Raw genomic sequence first — 20165 nt, forward strand, 5'->3', positions numbered from 1 at the left:
ACCAAATTTATTTATTAGTGAATGCACATGCAGTTGTAGGTTTTGAAACTTGTCAGCTGCGGCGTTAATGAATCATCAATCAATCAATTAAAACTCGTTATAAATCAGCATGAATCATGTTTTATGGAATTCGCTTTTACGTTGTTTGGTATTTTTATTTAGTTGGAGAACTTAGACTGGTAAAAAACGTTCAAATATGCAAATCAAGATGACAACAATTCAAAGTCGAAACATAAGAAATATGGTAGGTTCTGAAAAATGGGACGGCTTGGACGAATGACCTCATTGGTGTGGTTTTCCCTCACAATGTTATATACATAACAGAAGACGGAACAATTTTTCAATCATGTTCATGTATGTTGTAAGCACACTTTTAAAAAAAGGTAACTAAACTGTTTGACAGGACATTTTAGTTCTTTAACCTTTTTATAAGTGGTGTGAATTTGCAGACCTATATTCCACGGTATTTAACCTTGTCCTAAGTGGGGAGAGTTGGTAGACCTATATTCAACGGGATTTTGGCCTTTTTCATAAGTGGGGCGAATCGGCAGTGAAGAGTTGGGTGATTTTTTTAAAAGTTTGGCGATTGGACAGTGCAGCGAATTGTCATGAATTCATCAGGATCACAACAGAGTCAGGATATGTATGTTGTCTACATTTAAAATCCCAACCTAGCTAACTTGACACTTCTATATTGATTCGTCTAAAAATTGAACCCGATGGTAATTATGATTAATGCAGTCCAAACTGTTTACCCTTTCGGTTCATATCAGTTCACCAAATTCATGTATATATATATATACAACTCGTCTAAACATCAACCCAACAATGTTAGATCTGTAAATTTGCTTTCGCAAATTTTTGGTTCTTCCCTCGCCGGGATTCGAACCCATGCTACTGAGATATCGTGACACCAAATCGCCTGCACTGCAGCCGTCCCGCTAGACCACACGACCACCTGGGCTCTCTTATTCACATTATATATATATATATATATATATATATATATATATATATATATATATATATATATATATATAAATAAATGTTGGGCCATATTTCATATTTGATATTCTATCTTGTGTTTTATGAACTACTGTTTGTCTAAAAATATTTATTCCAGCCATTTGACTTTGGTCTGGTCTTGTCTTTGACCTGTATCTTTTTTTTTTAATTGCCAGTTGTAATCTTTTTTCCATAGATACGGGACTGTACCGGGGGACAACAATTTCTTATTATTCGTTATTATTTTGTTTACTATTTATTTCAATTATATGCAATTATTTACACTTTATTCTGTATTTTGTAAACATAAATAGAAATAACTTATAATTTGCTATTTACTATCCATTCCAAGTTTACATTCGATATATTAATTATCAGTGACCACTTTTAATTGATAATAAGTAGCAGATACAAGTTATTTCTAGTATATTGATGTTGACATTATACAGAAAAACGTGAAATTAATTCACATTAAATGAAACCCAAGAGATAACGGATTTTGGAAAAGAGAGGGAGGGCTCATGAAACTTGTTCTGTTCCCAAAAACATTATTTCCTCACGAGGAAAAAAAGAAGACCGGCGTCATATAGACAATAGTGAAATAAATTAAATTACGCTTGAAGCAATTTTTTTTTAAAGCTTACCCACTACTGGTGGTCCGACTAAAGAAGATACTCCTTGAAGAAACATTACAACTCCATAAGCATCAGAAAGTTTATCTATCCCAAGAATATCTACAATTATTAAAGAAGTGAGTACTTCGGTGGAAGCTGAAAAGAGTCCAAACAGTCCAGCAAGTATTATAATGGAAGAAAAGTGGTAAATAACGGAACTATAGCTACAACTGCACCTGTCAATAACAAACTTCCACTATATAGATATCGTCGATTTATCTGCTTTCTATCACCAAGGAAACCATACAGCAAGATTCCAAAGGTATGCAAATATATCATTAAGTCAACCATAAACATAGCTCTTTCTTGTGTATTGTCAATACTTGTAGCTCGGTTTACATATAATAAGTAGGGTACGTCATATCCAATATACAGAATAAAGCCAGAGAGTGCAAACATAACATAACGTACATTTGTGAAAATTGAAATGTCAAACAACGGTTTGTTCATTTGTTTACATGGAGTCTTCGTAGTTTCACGGAAATCATGACAGCTAACAGGATTGGACTTATAATTGTCTTTCGATTTAAGAGACTTTGAAACTAGGAAATCCTCGTCAATAGGAGTTAATTCAATCGCATGGTCCACGTGATCTTGTTCAGTAAATATTTTATCATCACAGTCTGAATCTTGAACTTTTATATATTCTTTGGCACCTTCAAGAGGTTTGAAGGCAGCGCCACAGACTACAATATTCAAAGAAATAGCACCTAAAATCATGACAGCACCACGCCAACTATATGACATAATGAGATATTGATATAAAGGAACGAATATCTGAGTTACAATTACGGCGCGACAACGTGAAATTCCTGTAGCTAGGGTCCTTTTCTTTTCAAAATACATCGCAACCACAACAATCGAGTTCAAATAAGGCATCGAAATACCCAGACCGGCTATAAAACCATATGTTACCGCCATAGCCTCTACGGAATTGACAAAAGTACTTGATATCAAGCCTATGGCAGTAATCAGTCCACCAATTATAGTCGCTTTCCTAAAACCAATTCGGTTTGTTACAAAGCTTGCAATTGGTCCACATAACAATGGAACGGCAACAAATATCGATCCGATCCTTGCAGTTTTACTCCTTGATTCTTGAAAATAATCCAATAGACTGACATGCAATTCCCCAAGCGAATAAGAGCAACCAAGTGTAATCACGTTGATAATCAAAGCAGAAAATACAACAACCCAACCCCATCCGCCGTCCGGTGCTTCTACCTTACCACGCCGTATTGATTTTGATACTGGGACTGGTTTATCGCTGCATTCTTCTGTCATTTCAAATCTATTTGTATAAACAGAAATCATAGGTTTATTAATGAAACATATTTAGGGTGTGAAATGGATGTATTGGTTTATTTTGTCTTCTTTACTTGTTCCGTATACTACATATTTATTATACGTGTACAATAAATGCGTTACAATTGCAGTTACGTTACTACAGAAAGAGTGGTTATATTTCACTTGATTTTGAAAAACATGTAATACGAATAAAGTAGATTGATATGATTTGTTTGTCTTAGCAAAATGTCCCCTGCCACCACCTGTGTAATTGATGAATAAAATTCTGTGTCGACAGTAACAAGGTGTACATGGTGTACAACAGGAACATAATTACATTATAAAGTGTATATCGAGATTTTGTTGCCATAGATCACTGGAATAGAAGTATGGTGACTTTGTCTGCTTCCGACCCCTTGCAAGAGTAGGGCGTCAGTTCTGCTGTGTGGGATGTGCAACCACTAAGGTTATTTATAGTTAATTTGTTCTCGTCTTGAGCATACATTTAATATTTGCCACTGGATGTTAAGCAAACAATAATTAATCAATCGAACTCCCAGTTATATGAAAGTAAACATAGGGTTTTTACAATTTGATGGGTATACAAAATTTCTAAATTTGATGAGATTAATCAACAAATCATAAGATAAAAAAGTTGAAAAGGTGTGTATATAATTATTCTGTATTCAAGAAATATAATAGTTTAAGGAATACTATGATTTTAGAAATGGTCAGTGAACAGTTCAGGAAAGATGTTTGTTGTGTTTTCCTCGTAATCATTTGAAAATAATATCAGCTAATTGGTATAAATAAACTCATCATAGATACCAGGACTAAAATTTTACACTTAAGCCAAAAGCGCGTTTCGTCTACTAAAGACTCATCAGTGACGCTCAAATAGAAAATATTTAAAAGGCCGAATAAATTACGAAATTGAAGAAGATTGAAGACCAAAAATTCCTATAAGTTTTGCCAAATACAGCTAAGGTAATCTATTCCTGAGGTAAAAAAGGTATGTGATCCTTAAGCCACTGGTTGTAACCTTGAATTTAACTTTCTCATAATATTTCAAAATAGCAATTATTTAGTTGCTTTAATACTAGGTTGAACAAATCGCTTCGTTAGAGTATATTCTAGTCGTGATATTTTCAAATATTTGATATATTGTCAAAAACAATGATGATTTCGTTAATTATTTCAGACCTGAAAGCTTGAGTAAACCATATAGTCCGTAACCTTTGGATCCAAAATATTCTGAAGCCAAAAATTGTCAATGATGATATAGAATCCCTAGTCATGAAGCCTTTCTGGATCAGGGGTAGTGACCAAAGAAAATTATGTTAAAAACTGTAATGAATTATTGAAAATTTTAGCCAAAACTGACGTTACAACACAAATATATTTGAAGGGTCATTTCTTTGTCATTTTTAATGTAATATGTTGCTAAAGGGATGTATATGTTACCGCAAAATTTCAATGATTTTGAGAAAGCCTTGAAATAATTGGAGATTTTATAAAAATGATTATTTTTTGAAATAATTGGGGATTTTATAAAATCAAGGAAGATATTGCTAGGGATTATATAAACTTCCTGATTACATATTTAGACTTTTGAATTGGAAATATGTTTTTCTTAATATAAATAGACAAGTTATTCTGTATTAGGAGTTATTAACTATTACTTCTATGTGAAATTTGTAATGTTTTAGCTTGAATAAAAAAACACACCAAAATATAAGGAACTTACTCCAATGGTTGATGCATTTCCGTAAAAAGTATTGGATCAAAATGACGGTTCAATATGGTTACTACAAAGCTAAAAAAAGACCTAAAGTCACATGACTTAGCAAATTAATTGAAAAGTGTATTGTCATATAAAAAAAATGTAAATGGTAATACAATATATGCTGTCAAATCATATGATAAATAATTTAATCGTTCTTAAAAAATGTGTGTCATTTTAAAATAACATTTCAATTCAATTGTGTTGTTATATAATAGTAATTTAAGTAATGAGGAAAAGTTTTTATTTATGTTTCATGATGATAGAGTTTGCTATTTTACAGCCAAAATCTGCCATGAAGTACTTTATAGAGAAAGTGTATTTTATACTCGTAATAAGTGTATATAATTTTGTTTGTTTTCATTTGTATAATTATTTTTAATAGTATGGTGTTTTATGCTAAGATATATAGATATATGTTATAGATGTAATATAAATGTATTTTAATATGTGTTTGTACAGTCTCTCATAACACCTTTAAGAATGGCTCTTTTATAAATTGATCTGTTAATATTGTATTGTATATCAAATTTAAAAAAAAAAAAAAAAACATATAAAAGAATATGAACTATGCTTGATTTAGCATATTAATCTATTGCAATAAAAAATCATAATATCTAATAAAATTTGTAGATTTAGCTAACAAAGTCCTTGTATTTGTATAAAGTAACATTCGTTTATAGTGGAAAATTGTTTTAACGTTGAATAAGCTACAATTAAAAATTGCTTGCTGGTCCCTCTCTGTGATTACCATTATATTACGCTGGTTCATTTCCCAATCAATCTGTCACCAAGGGAAGGTAAATAAATCGATATATGTGGTGGTGTTTAACGACCTTGACTGGCCTTTCAGCCCTCGCACGGTCGGCTCGGTGCCCGAAGGCGTTTGGTGAGCTTTAAATATTCTGGAGCCATGGGTCAGGAACAAGTAGTGGAGGTCGCAATATGGAGGCCGCCATCTTGGTTTTGGTGAGTTGTTTTTGGTTTTTGACTATTTTGTTGTTTTTTCTTCACTAACGGCTGCTTTCAGGGCCAGTTTGGTCAGCTTGGCAGCCCGCTAGCCTCGATGATGGAGTACTGGTAGATGATCTCGGACGTAGTTCAAAAGATGACAGGAAGCGTTATCAGGACCAAAGCCGTGAGGCAGTGAAATGAAGGTCGTATCACCCAACAGCCTAGGATACAGCCCTCGGACGTTAATCGGCATAACACTCCCCATGATACAATGGTTTTGGAGTGCATGTTAACGCGGGTACGCCAACCGCTACGTCTATCTGTACGGCATGGATTGGTTTCTGTCATCTTAAGTAGTAAGTCGTTGATATCTAACTGTAAACCCTCATCGAAGATAGCGGGTAAAGTAGAGCTGGCCCAGCACGTCCGTTCAGCTGTAATGACTGAGACGTGGTGAATGAATAAATCGATTTTCGTTCATAGTCTTTTTCAAAAATGATGAACTGTTCTTTATATTGGTATGTAATCATTTTAAACGTTTCAAATTTATGAAATTATATTCGTACATCAATGTTTTTGATACACCAATAACAAAAACTGAAATATATTGAAATGATACATTTTGTAATTATTCAAAATTATATCAGAAACCTAAACTTAATTATAAAATAATGAACCTGTTAAGGGGAGAGAATACTCGCATAACTTTTTCGAATTGGCACATAATACAATGAAATGTCACTCTTGCATACAAATGGTACATCAATATAATTAATTATCTGCGAAATCGTCCCCCACCTTCAATGATGATTCTAAATTATAAATATAACCAAAAGTTGTTAATCTATAGATAGTTAAGACTAATGAAAGCTAACCCAATGTAAAAATATTTCTTTGCAATTTTTTAAAACTTCCTCAGAAAAATACTCGAGCCACTTGACTTTCATAGCTCAAAATTAACGTTTTTACACAATATTTGAATAAAGTAGTTGAAGATTATTCGCTTCTCAAAGTGTAAGACGCATAAAAAATCGTATGCTTGCACCATCCTACCGAAATACGGATTTAATTAAGTCCTGAACATTTCGACATTTCTTCGTATATTTTGAACAAGACCGGTTTTAACCAAATCACAAGTACGTGTTAAGATCCGACTAAATACCTATTTTCCTATATGGTCAGGTAAAGTTGCTACTTGATTATCGATGACACAACTATCCACCAACGTTCAAACAAGTTGCTTTCTTTAAAAAAAAAAAAAATGCAATCGTACACCCAAATACTTGTTTCAATTGGCATTAAATATAAGACAATTGTTTAATAAAGATGTATTGTTTTTTTCATATAAGAATTAAAAACTGACATTGATTGTTTACTTAATGAAACTACAGTTCAATGTGGGTAGATATATTCTTGCTAAAGGAATCATTGCCCGCAACCAAGGATTTTTGCCCCTCTCTCCCGAAAGACAACATGCTAAGTCACCCACTTGATGTTCCATTCTAAGGTGCTGTTTTTTTAAAGAGTTAGTTTTTAGGCTAAAGTTTAAATACAAATGTGAAGAAATGTAATCAATTAATGATTATTTGTGTTCAAGAAATGCAATACATGAACCTGTAAAATAGATGTTTTTTATTCAAATTTGATATTGATAATTATTATTATCTTTACACCTGCTCTGCAATTTTTTGTTACGCTTAGGGTAGTAAGCATTGGTAATTTTAAGTTGTGTGCTTTGTGCTCTAAAAAGCTTTAGACGGCAAACCACTTTTGTTAAAAACAAAAACTTATTAAAAACTTTAATCGCTTTGAAGATATTTTCCCTCAGGGGTTTACGCAATGAAGTAGATATAAGCAATTAAAGTCAACCATGTTTGAAGATATTCAATATGCTTGAATGGCAGGGGCATTTTTTGTCAAATTCATGTGCACCGATTTGACTCAAATCCTTACATTAACTTACTCAAATGTATGTTTAAACTGTTAACATTTACAATGCATGCACCAGATAATATGTATCTGCATTTCATGTCATCTAATTAGCATCAAGATGACCTCTGAAGTCTGCCGACAACAAAGAATCAGATATAAAAACATAACGAATACGTGCAATTGGATTTTTCTCTGTCTGTTTGATTTCTCATTAAAGGTTAAAGAAATTTATTTATCATCATTTATAAGATTTTATATTAAGTGGATCGAGTCAGTCAAACAAATGGGTTAACCGTTTTTCACCTTCAATTATGTATTCCTGGCATGTCATGCCATGTAATGTCCTTTTAGTGGTATATTTAACATTGCCATAAAGCGCGAGATTTGGCAAACACCAAACCAGGTTCAAACTACCATTTTTCTTAAAATGTCTTGTACATAGTCGATCAGGAATATGGCAGTTGTAAGTTAATAGTTCGTTTCTATGTATGTTGCATTGTCTTTTGCTTTTTTTTGTACTTCCATGTTTCTGTTGTTTCGTTGTTTTCCTCTTATAGTTGATGTGTTTCGCTCGATTTTAGTGTGCAACCCGAACTTGTTTTCACTCAATCGATTTATGAAAAGCGGTATACTACTGTTGTCTTTATTTGTCAAATTGACATTCCTTTCCTATAATAGCTGAAGATGCTTAGTTTCTGAGAGCTATCCATGAGATTGCCAATTTGCGTACCTGTTATCTGAAATGCTATACTCATTGTTTTATTCTAAATATGATGCTTACTTTCGTACTATCAATCATATTGTAAAGCTGACCATGCATGATTGAATGAATTGCATATAATTTACATTTACCATGTGTTTTGACTTAGGCTTGGACTTTTCTGTTGTTATGTAGAGTAAATTAGTGAACTGTCTGCAATCCTGCGTTTAAGTGTTGCCCTGTCGAGAAATGTGTCTGATAAAATGCTGAAGTGACCGGAAGTGTTGATAACTGCGAGTAACAAAATATTCAATAATGAGTAGTTTAGTATTATTGTATAGTATTTGTACTTTAGTCCTGTCATACAATGTTGTCCTTTTAGTGTTATATTTAACATTGCCATAAAAGTGCGAGGTTTGGCTAGCCATAAAACCAGGTTCGACCCACCATTTTCCCTTAAATGTCCTGTAACAAGTCAGGAAAATAGCAGTTGTTATCTTATAGTTCGTTTCTGTGTATGTAAAATTGTCGTTTGGTTTTTTGTTGCACTTCAGTGTTTCTGTTGTTTATTTGTTTTCTTATAGTTGATGTGTTTCCCTCGGTTTTAGTTTGTAACCCCAGATTTTTTCTCTCACTCGATTTATGACTTACTACGTTTTCCTTTATTTAGACATATACACATAATACACAACCACGCTATAACTTATTGTCACAAACTATTCATTTGGTTTGACGCATGGTGTAGAATTATTCCCTGCTATTTCATTGTTTACAGTTTCTTGATTTAATCATTCAATTTAATTTGAAACGATAGAACTATGGTAAAACTATTGTTTCTGTTGTGATTCAATTTATTTGTGAATCTTGATGCATCTGTTTTACTGGAAACCTTGGGTTTTTGTTGTTCTAAAAATCATTCTTATCAATTTTCGTGAAAATCCATGACTAAGTTGTTGATGAATGGAAACTGAATCTGTAGAATGTATTGAAAATTTTTTAGTCAATTTATCAGAAAAATATCAAAAATATAGAAAAAAAATATTTTCAATTTTAGCTCTGGATTTTGATCATAAAAAGCTACAAACCAGACAGTAAAATCACCTCGAAACTGAAAGGATTAAGACTAAGAATCATGATACATCTAATAAAAATAAAATTTTACTGAATTTGCATAACATTAGTCATATAATTGCTACATAATGTTTAAAACATTAAAAACATACATTTTCCTGAATTTGCATAACTTTTGTCATATAATTGCAGCATAATGTTTAAACGATTAAAAAAAATAATTCATTATTAATAAATAAAAATAGAAATACTGAAGACACTATCAGCTCTCTCTCTTTCTCTCTTTCTGCTCTCCTTATAAATTAAGAAGGATATGAACTTCAAATTATGTTGCAGCTTGATTACCATATATATAGTACTATCAAATTGCTCAATTATTTCGGCTAGGTTGTTTTTTTTCAATTCCTTTGGTTCTTGTCTTTCATAAATTTGTACTCATTTCAACTGATTTCATGCTTGTTTTCCGTACATATTTTAATCATTTTGGCGTGTTTCTTTCTTCTGTTTTATAAAAGATGTAAGCAACACAATGATACCGGAAATACCGATACAGCTGCCTGCGGAATAAAATGTTTTGTCATAGCTACCAGACGTGTCGTATAACCATCCTAAAATAAATAAATATATAATAACTACTCTAGTAAAAGGGTAAAATGATCATATAAACTATATAACGATATAAGCAAAACTATAGGTCTAAATAGAAAGTGAACTCGTGTAATTGGATTATACTAGGTCTTTTTAATTTCATATAATAGATTAAAAATATATGTTAATCTTCGTTTTTACCTGTATAAGAATGATTTTTTTTTTGGACGAATCAGTAAATCAAATTATTTACCTTTGTTTCACTTTCAATGTTGACATCCTTTTCCTTTAAACAACTTAACACGCACAATACGTGCGTTATCCATCTCTAGCTAAGGATTAAATTGAAATTAAATTACGCTTGCGTAAAATTTTATAAAAACTTACCCGCTACTGGTGGCCCGACTAAATTAGACACTCCCTGAAGAAACATTACAACTCCATAGGCATCAGTTAGTTTATCTATTCCCAAAATGTCTACAATTATCACGGAAGTAAGTGCCTCGGCAGAAGCAGACAAGAGTCCAAAAAGTCCGGCAAGTATTGTGCAAGGAAGAAACGTTGTAAATATTGGAACTATAGTTAAAACTATACCTGTCAATAACAAACTTCCGCTATATAGATATCGTCGATTTATTTGCTTCCTGTCACCAAGGAAACCATAAAGTAGATTTCCCAAAGTGTGTGAGATTCCGATTACAGCAACCATATACGAAGCTCTCTTTTCTGTAATGCCAAAATTCTTAGCTCGGTCAACAGTGAATACGTAAGGCACGTCATACCAAAAATACAGAATAATGCTGGAGAATGTAAACATAACAAAACGTGCATTTGTAAAGATAGAAATGTCAATTAAGGGTTTGTTCATTCGTTTGCATGGAGACTTTGTAGTTTCACGGAGATCATGACAGCTAACAGCTGCTCTAACTATAGACGGTGAAGTGGCAACAGACTCCCCCAACACTGAATTAGACTCCAAAACGAGACTAGGATTTGACTTATAAATATCTTGCGATTTAAGAAATTGTGTTACTACAAAACCACCGTCGATTGGAAGTAATTCAACAGCACCATGATCCCCTTGATCAGTAAATGTTCTATCATCACAGTCTGAATCTTGAACTTCATTATATTCTTGAGGACCGTCAAGAGGTTTAAAGACAGCACCACAGACTACAATGTTTAAAGAAATAGCACCAATAATCAGGACAGCACCACGCCAACTATATGACATAATGAGATATTCGTATAAAGGAGCGAAAATCAACGTTCCAATGCCGGCGCCACATTCTGAAATTCCTGTTGCAAGAGTCCTTTTCTTTTCAAAATACATCGCAACCACAACAATTGAGTTCAAATAAGGCATAGAAATACCCAGACCGGCTATACAACCATATGTCACCGCCATAGCACTTACGGAATGGACAAAGGCACTTGATATGAAGCCCATGGCAGTAATCAGTCCACCAACTATAGTCGCTTTTCTAAAACCGAGTCGGTTTGTAATGACACTTGCAATTGGCCCACAAAGCAAAGGAACAGCACAAAATACGGATCCGATCCATGCAGTTGTACTCCTTGATTCTTGAAAATAGTCCAGAAGAAATACATACAATACTCCAAACGAATAAGAACATCCGTCAGTTATCACGTTGATCATAAATGCAGAAAACACAATCACCCAACCCCATCCGCCGTCCGGAGGTTTGACCTTACCATTCCGTATTGATGTAGTCACCGATTCTGTATCATCGCTGCATTCTTCTCCCATTTAAAATCTAAATATAATCAGAAAAAGATATATTTAAAATTAAAATATATTTTAAGCATGGAAATTGCTGTCGCATGGATGTACTGATTCTTTTTTTTTTTATCAATTTGTTTGATTAAATTCTGTTCAACTATACATGGTCACTAGTTCGTTTGAATTGAAGGTTTGTATTTAATTTCACGGAGAACAATAAGTACAATAAACATTCATTTCCGTCACCAAATTCATCTGTTACAGCAGAAAAAGTTTTCGAAACAAAATGAATAAAGTTGATTTTTTTATATACACGATTAGTCACTCGTAGCAAAAGAGGGACGAAACATACCGGAGGGACAGTCAAACTCATAAATCAAAAATAAACTGACAACGCCTGGCTAAAAATGGAAGAAGACAAACAGAAAAACAATAGAACACATGACACAACATAGAAAACTGAAGAATAAGCAACATGAACCCCACCAAAAACTAGGGGTTATCTCAGGTGCTCCGGAAGGGTGAGCAGATCCTGCTCCACAATTGGCACCCGTCATTTTGCTTATGTTATAACAAAGCCGGTAAATAGTCTTATTCGATAGGTCACATTCATGAAAGGCAAGGTGATTATAGTTACGATTTAAGGAACATATCCGATATCATTTGTGAAACGGTTATTCCATAACGGTCAACCAACTCGTGATGGCGTCCGTAAAATTTACGAAGGGATAATTTCAACTTCACCATTTGGAACTCTTGGTTTAATAAGATGTCCCTCGTCTCATATTAAACGATGAACAAAATTGTGTGTACTGCAAGAACATATATTATAAACTGAATTTCGAGCGTTTGTCCTTAATGATAACTTGTTAATAAAAATATGGTCACATTGTTATTCTTCTGACCGGCAGTAAATCCCGTGCTAAAGTAGGGCATCCGTTTGACTGTGCGGGATGTATAAGTAATCAGCCACGTCCAGTTAGATTTGGGACGGTTAAAGATGTACTTTGATGAAATAAAAAAAATAATCTAAAATTGATACTCTATGTCAGAAAAGAATAATATTGAAGGAACAAAATGAGCTTAAACACATTGATAGTTTATTTTAAAATATGGAACTCCTTTCTAAGATATATGATTATTTTTTAAATGGCGGGAAAAGTTTGTCTCGGAATTGGTATTATTTTGGTCTCAAAAGTAAAACAATCTAGCAACTGCTTATATGTTGGTAATGACCTTCAGGGCCGTAACTACCTATGAGGCAGGCGAGGCAACTGCCTCCCCTGAATTTTCTACACCAAAAATGTTATTAAATGAAATATTAACAATATGTAGTCCTACACGAAGAACTTGAATACACATGTTTACAGTGTTAACAGTGATATCATGATATGTGATGTATCTGTCATTTTCCGGATTTTTGATCGAAACGGTGAACCATTTTAGTATTTGTTTCAGTATTTTGTGTTATGTGGCCTTCCATCTGTTATTCAATATTTCCTATGTTGTACGAGAACGCATAATAAACTTGGCTTTCCACAATTTTAAATAAAACTAATCACATTTATTTAGGGGCTCAATTAAGCAGAGGCAGTTCCCTTTGTATTGTGAATCTTTTATGGTATCGGAAATTCGTTACCGGCTGAATCAGCTGTTGGATATTTTTGTAACGTGTCTAGTCAGACAACTTACGTCTCCCGATCGTACGAGAACATTATGGTAAATGCCTTAGTAGTAAAACACTCACATTCGTTGTAGTTCTATACATGTCTGTTCAGCTTTCTACGATATTGAAATTCAAGGTCCTCGATAAAAAAAAAATATCTTGCGTTCTACTGATTATCTTGCTTTAGGCCTATATAATTTTTTTTAACTTACCAGTTTGATTTTTAACAAAAATATCTTTAAAAACAGATAATAATCGTTTGCAAAACAAATTGTTTCCATGTTCAAGTCTTCCTGATGAGTCGTAAAGTAAGGAAATCGAAGGAAAACGGGTAATTTTAAGCCATTTTATTGAGAGAGAGAGAAAATCGGCGGTCACAATATATTTAATGTTAATGATTATAGTTCAAAGTACGGCTTTCAAGACACAGCCTTGGCTAACCCCTAACAGCAATCTCAGTTTGTTTTTGCATAAAAATTGCTCCCAGGTTCAAGCAATACTGAGGAGTCTTAAGGAAAACAGGTAATTTTTAGCCATTTTATTGTGGAAAAAAATCCGCCGGGGCTGTGCCCCCAACCCCCTATCTAAGGGGCCTCAATCGGCGGCCCCAAACCCATGCCTCCCCTGAATTCAACCCCTGGTTACGGCCCTGACCTTATTATGAACCATTGATGTGTTCTATGAAAAAAGGTAATATAGGGTGAAACACAGTGTTGTAGGGAAAAATGTTTATACAATCCTTAACCTCACCTAAGGACACCCTTAAATCTGATGCCTCGTCAGGCTCTCTGCACGCTACTGGACTCAAAGCAACCATCAATCAATAAAAGGTAAACATACGGAAAATGCACATATTATACTAGACTTCTAAATACTAGTATAAAAGGAACTTTGGAATTGAACAACAAGTATAAGACGAAATTTGTAAAGTAGCTAAATAAGGACTTAGGTTACATGTTTTATCAAATTAAATAATATTGTTTTTAAAGTACGGGGGAGAAGTGTGATTGGTAAACGTAAAAGACCATTAAGACACAGAATCAATTTGACTATCTGACAAATGTGAATAATGCAGTCTCGTAAAAATGGTCGGTATAATAAAGTCAACTACAAATGGTGACAAACAATCATATCTAGTATGATAGATTTCTTTCAATTGGCCCCTTAGGATAATTAAAAAAAAACATCTAAAACTACACTAAAACATTACTGAAACAAAATGATCAACAACACATGATGGACAGCAATCCTATACCGAGGATAAGAGCTTTATGTTAAACGATTTTATGAGAAATAACGGTCGGACGGATGATTAAAGGCTAATAATGGAGCCAGTAGAAAAAAGGGGGGTAGTATGATGTATATTCTAATTAAAATGTCTTGTACTTAAAATTTGAACAGATTTTAATTGCTGGCAAATCTCTTTCTTGATTTATACACAAGGTAAATAATTGATGTCTTTGCCAGATTCTTTTTATTCATATTACCCTATAGCTTTGTTCTTTAATGCAGAGTTGGTAAGAAATCTGGAAAAAAAACATCACCGTCTTAAACTTGCATTGAGGTGAAAGGTTTTGCTTTGTGTTGAAGGCCTAATTGGGACTTTGAGATTAAGAACAGTAATAACATGGCTATTTCTTTAATATATTTATCAATATAAATGAAACATTTAGTATTTACACAAAGAGTTTACAATAAATGTTGGTACAATAAAAGCTGTCAAAACTTATGCTGATGAATGTTTAATATTTATAAATTAAATAAGAGCTAGATCTCAAGATGTTATTAAAGTCATATCATACTTCAAAATCGTTTTAAGGTGGTATGGGTGTCTTCCTCAATCTTGGATTGTAATAAAACAGAGAACCAAAGGTCCATATTTTGTATCAAGTTAGCAAAATGTGATATTTAATGTGAATTTGCATTTAAAACAACCAATTCATAAGAATATAACTTACAAATATTAATATTTTTGCAAATGCTGATTAGTTTTGTTTTTTTTTTTTAATTTTTTTTTTAATTGGCATTTCAAGGGGAGGTAACTCTAAAACTGCATTTTCTGAAGGATTCTACATAAAATTTTCCTATTTTGTATTTTAGCCGGAAAAAACGTACGGTGACCCTATCTTTTCGTTTGATATGCTCAAAGCATTGTCTGAAAGCTATCTTTTCCTGAAGTATTTAACAATTCTATCATTTTGTTTAGTTTCTAATCACAAAATGGTGTTTTTCCCTGTATAATCCATACAAAATGAGTCATTTTGTCACGTCCTGTAGCTTGAGAAAATGCGTGGTGACCTATCATTATGCCCCACATTTTTTTTACCCCAATTTCACGGTCCACTTAACATAGAAAATGAAAGTGGGAGTTTCAGGTTAAAGTTTTTGGTCAAGGTAGTTTTTGATAAAATTGAAGTCAAATCAACTTGAAACTTAGTACACATGTTCCCTATAGTATAATCTTTCTAATTTTAATGCCAAATTAGATTTTTACCCTATTTCACGGTCCATGGAACATGGAAAATGATTGAGTGGGGCATCCGTGTACTTTGGACACATTCTTGTTTTTATTACATTTTTCAACATATATCAATAGATACTACGTTTTGGCAAAGTATGAACAAATTATCATTTTTATTTTAGACTCCCATACCGCCTTAAGTTAAAAATATGTTTTATATTTTTTAATGGTTAAATTTTCACTATAAAAACGCGTATATAGATTTTCTATCAAACGAAAATCGTATTTAATCTAAGTCTTCAGAAATGAACTGCTATTGAATGATTTTCTTCTCGTAATCTAATACGTCGACAGCTTTTTGGTATACATTGATCTAAACAATGACGTGCATGTCTCGTTAAAAATTCGGAAACAACGCAGCCCAATGGGTTTAAAATAAAACAACCAGATGCTCCACAGGGCGCAGCTTTATACGACCGCAAAGTTCGAACCCTGAAAATTGGGGCAAGTATGGACACAACATTCAAGCTTGATACAGCTCTGAATTTGAATTGTGATTAAATAGTTGACACGACACAGGTTTCTGACACATAATGAATGTGGTCTGAGAAATTAAACTTAAAAACTTTAAATTTTAAATTGGACATTACCTATTATGGTCCAATATCCAAAATCTAAATACATGGTTAGATTCAGCATATAAAACAACTGCACGAATTCAATTTTTGATGAAATCAAATAAAGTTCAATTTTGGACACTTTAAACCTCAATGTGGACCAATCTGATAACGGGGCCCAAACATTAAAAATCTAAATACATGCATGGTTAGATTAAACCTATATCAAAGAACCCCATATATACAATTTTTGTTGAAATCAAACAAAGTTTAATTTTGGACCGTAATTTGGACCAACTTGAAAACTGGGCCGATAATCAAAAATCTAAACACAGGTTTAGATTCAGCTTATTAAAGAACCCCAAGGATTCAATTTTTGTTGATATCAAACAAGTTTAATTTTGGACCACGATTTGGACCAACTTGAAAACTGGGCCCATAATTAAAATTATAAGTACATGTTAAGATTCAGCATATCAAAGAACCCCAAGGATTCAATTTTTGTTGAAATCAAACAAAGTTTAATTTTGGACCACGATTTGGACCAACTTGAAAACTGGGCCCATAATAAAAAGTCTAATTACATGTTTAGTTTCAGCATATCAAAAAATCCCAAGAATTCTATTTTTGTTGAAATCAAACACAGTTAATTTTGGACCCCAATTTGGACCAACTTGAAAACTGGGCCAATAATCAAAAATCTAAGTACATGTTTAGATTCAGCATATCAAAGAACCCCAAGAATTCAATTATTTTTAAAATCAAACTTAGTTTAATTGTGGACCCTTTGCACCTTAATGTAGACTAATTTGAAAATGGGACCAACAATTAAGAATCTACATACACAGTTAGATTTGGCATATCACAGAACCCCAATTATTCAATTTTTGATGAATTCAAACAAAGTTTAATTTTGGACCCTTTGGGCCCCTTATTCCTAAACTGTTGGGACCAAATCTCCGAAAATCAATCCCAACCTTCCTTTTATGGTCATAAACCTTGTGTTTAAATTTCATAGATTTCTATTTACTTATACTTAAGTTATGGTGTGGAAACCAAGAAAAATGCTTATTTGGGCCCTTTTTGGCCCCTAATTCCCAAACTGTTTGGACCAAAACTACCAAAATCAATCCCAACCTTACTTTTATGGTCATAAACCTTGTGTTTGAATTTCATAAATTTCTATTCACTTATACTAAAGTTATAGTGCGAAAACCAAAAGTCTTCGGACGCCGCAGACGACGACGACGACGCCAACGTGATACCAATATACGACCAAAAAATTTTCAATGTTTGCGGTCGTATAAAAACCCAATAAAACCACCAAACAATAGTATAAACTCATTGGAAACACGACTACTCTGTGTAATATATGTCCTTGGGAGGGTAGGAAATTTTGTACAGCTTACCAGGCTATCATCCTCGAATCATAAAAACCGATACATTCAATTATATTGGCGAAAAAAGGAAAATAATTTAGAAATCGAAATTGTAATAAATAATTTCTAAAAGCTTTTACATAACCCCAAATTCATTTACAGCACCCTTGATAACCAATATTTGGACGGCGGTTAACATTACCCATGCATGCCTACCTGCCAAGTATTGGGTCAAATATACAATAAAAAAAACCCCTCTTTTTTTAAGAGATTTCACCTAAAAAAATCAAGACTTCGGTTAATTTCTACATGTTTTCATGTACGTGTTATCATGTAGTTTCCTATATTCACAGCGGTCACTGGGCTCTCGGGGGCGGATCGGGAAATTTCTAAAATGGGTTCCAATCCAGAATAAAAAGGAGGGTCCAACCATATGACCCCTATTTACAAGCATTGATCGTAAAAACAAAGAGTGGGGATCCGCAACTGGTTTTCTATGTATATATATCATTGCTGGTGATCCGATGGATAAATCTGTTGTAGAGTTGTCACTGACTCAGACGTACTTATTCATATAATTATTTTCTATGACTGTCTCTTGCATCAATGTGTAGGATCCTTTACTATAGATAATTGAGCTGATCTGTAACAATAACATCTCCATGCCTTATATATCATGTACTGTAGTACGCCGCTAGATTTAAACTGACGAGGAAAGGTAACACACGGCCACTGAAAGCTTTATTATATGTGAAGCCCAGGTGGTCGTGTGGTCTAGCGGGACGGCTGCAGTGCAGGCGATTTGGTGTCACGATATCTCAGTAGCATGGGTTCGAATCCCGGCGAGGGAAGAACAAAAATTTGCGAAAGCAAATTTTACAGATCTAACATTGTTGGGTTGATGTTTAAGACGAGTTATATAGTTATATATATATATATACATCAGTGATCGCTGTGGATTGTATACTTGGAATTTATAGTAAATAGCAAGTAACATGAGTAATTTTAAGTATATTTATGTTCATTTAATATAAAAAACGCAAAAAATATTTGAAATCAATATAAAACCCCCAAAAACTGGATTTTTGAAAAAAAAAGGGTGTGTGGGGTGTGGTAAACAATTTGTCCTGTCAGCCAAGTACCTTCGCTCGCTGGATTAGATAAATCAGTGATTAAACACAGCCACACACATACTGTAAATGTTAAGTGCAATAAATATTGATTTGATTTGATCTGATTTATATGAAAGTTTGATCAATGGACGCAAGAAAATCTGAAAGCGTTTTTTTTTTTTTTAAATCTGATCTACCAAAAACGGACATGAACTTTGATCTTTTCACCCCAATATAAATATGCGTTTAATTTCTATTGACAATGTATGCCTGACATGAGGATTTAATATTAATTAAAGTTCCTATTCATCCTGAAAGGATTTGTTACGGACGGACAAACGGACGCACAGGTAAATCGATATATACATGGTATATAAATAGTAATCAATGTGGAGCTTTCTCACTATTCTAACAAAACTCTAATAAAAAGGCAGGTGAAACGGTACACAACAAAAAAGTGATGACGTTGCTTAAGATAGTTTTATTTAACTAATAGAGACTATACTGGTTACTTCATTTTTACCCAGCTCATCAAACATGCAAGAAAGTACAATAAAAATTTATTACAAGAAAGTTGATAAAAATTGGAATATTTACCTGATCATCCGACTACAATTTCCACATGGTTGCTTTTTTACGGTTTACATATTTATAACACAACTACACGATGTGTACTTAACATCGCTTGAAAACCGTTTGAAGAATGTGTATATATATATCACTGTTAGTTGTGTGTTATCGATTCAAAGCTCTAGAGAGCAAAACATTATGTTTTATACATGTTATATGGACTAAACTTTAAAATAAAATAAATTCGAAAGCAAACATTACAATTTATTGTTGAGGGTCGACATGGAAAAATTTATAAATTATCCTTAGATTTAATTCTTTTTATTTAATTGATTCTGTATCAAATTTATCACAAACTAACTGATCCTAACTTACTTGGTGTGTGAAAGATGGCTTTGTCATTGTAGATTTTAATGTAGTATATAGATTTAGGCTCCTAGCCACCAGCCATTTTGAAAAGGGGGATTCCCAACACAGGATTAAAAAAAGGGAGATCCAACTTTAAGTCCCACATCAAAGTCAAATGCATTGATCAACCCTAAAAAAGAAGGGGTTCCAACCCCTGAACCCCTTCTGGATCCGCCACTGCTAGCTGCCTCAAGTATACCACAATGTATAAAGT

At 33.3% G+C, this 20165-nt stretch overlaps 2 protein-coding genes across 3 annotated transcripts; both read right to left on the reverse strand.

The window, feature by feature from the left end:
- Positions 1-1709: 1709 nt before the first annotated feature.
- Positions 1710-4777, reverse strand: LOC143044819 (monocarboxylate transporter 7-like). The gene is made up of 2 exons (XM_076216997.1): positions 4714-4777; positions 1710-2970 (listed from the first exon to the last, which is right to left on the reverse strand). The coding sequence occupies exons 1-2, from the start codon at positions 4728-4730 to the stop codon at positions 1806-1808; spliced, it is 1182 nt and encodes a 393-aa protein (XP_076073112.1). The 5' UTR covers positions 4731-4777; the 3' UTR covers positions 1710-1805.
- A 4694-nt stretch (positions 4778-9471) lies between these two features.
- LOC143044820 (monocarboxylate transporter 9-like) lies at positions 9472-19754 on the reverse strand. 2 transcript variants are annotated; one of them, XM_076216999.1, is made up of 3 exons: positions 19571-19754; positions 10382-11772; positions 9472-10014 (listed from the first exon to the last, which is right to left on the reverse strand). In XM_076216999.1, exons 2-3 carry the CDS (start codon positions 11763-11765, stop codon positions 9881-9883), a joined length of 1518 nt encoding a protein of 505 aa, XP_076073114.1. In that variant the 5' UTR covers positions 11766-11772; positions 19571-19754; the 3' UTR covers positions 9472-9880. The 2 variants fall into 2 exon arrangements, with proteins under 2 accessions (XP_076073114.1, XP_076073115.1); XM_076217000.1 differs by lacking the exon at positions 19571-19754 and adding an exon at positions 14892-14913.
- Positions 19755-20165: the final 411 nt, after the last annotated feature.

Source organism: Mytilus galloprovincialis, chromosome 9 (genome assembly GCF_965363235.1).
Source record: "Mytilus galloprovincialis chromosome 9, xbMytGall1.hap1.1, whole genome shotgun sequence".
Lineage (NCBI taxonomy): Eukaryota > Metazoa > Mollusca > Bivalvia > Mytilida > Mytilidae > Mytilus > Mytilus galloprovincialis.

Coding starts and splice junctions, on each gene's coding strand:
- LOC143044820 (XM_076216999.1), bottom strand. CDS start 11,765: ATGGGAGAAGAATGCAGCGATGATACAGAATCGGTGACTACATCAATA. Junction 10,015..10,381: donor AGTCGGGCCACCAGTAGCGG/GTAAGTTTTTAT, acceptor TATTTATTTTAG/GATGGTTATACGACACGTCT.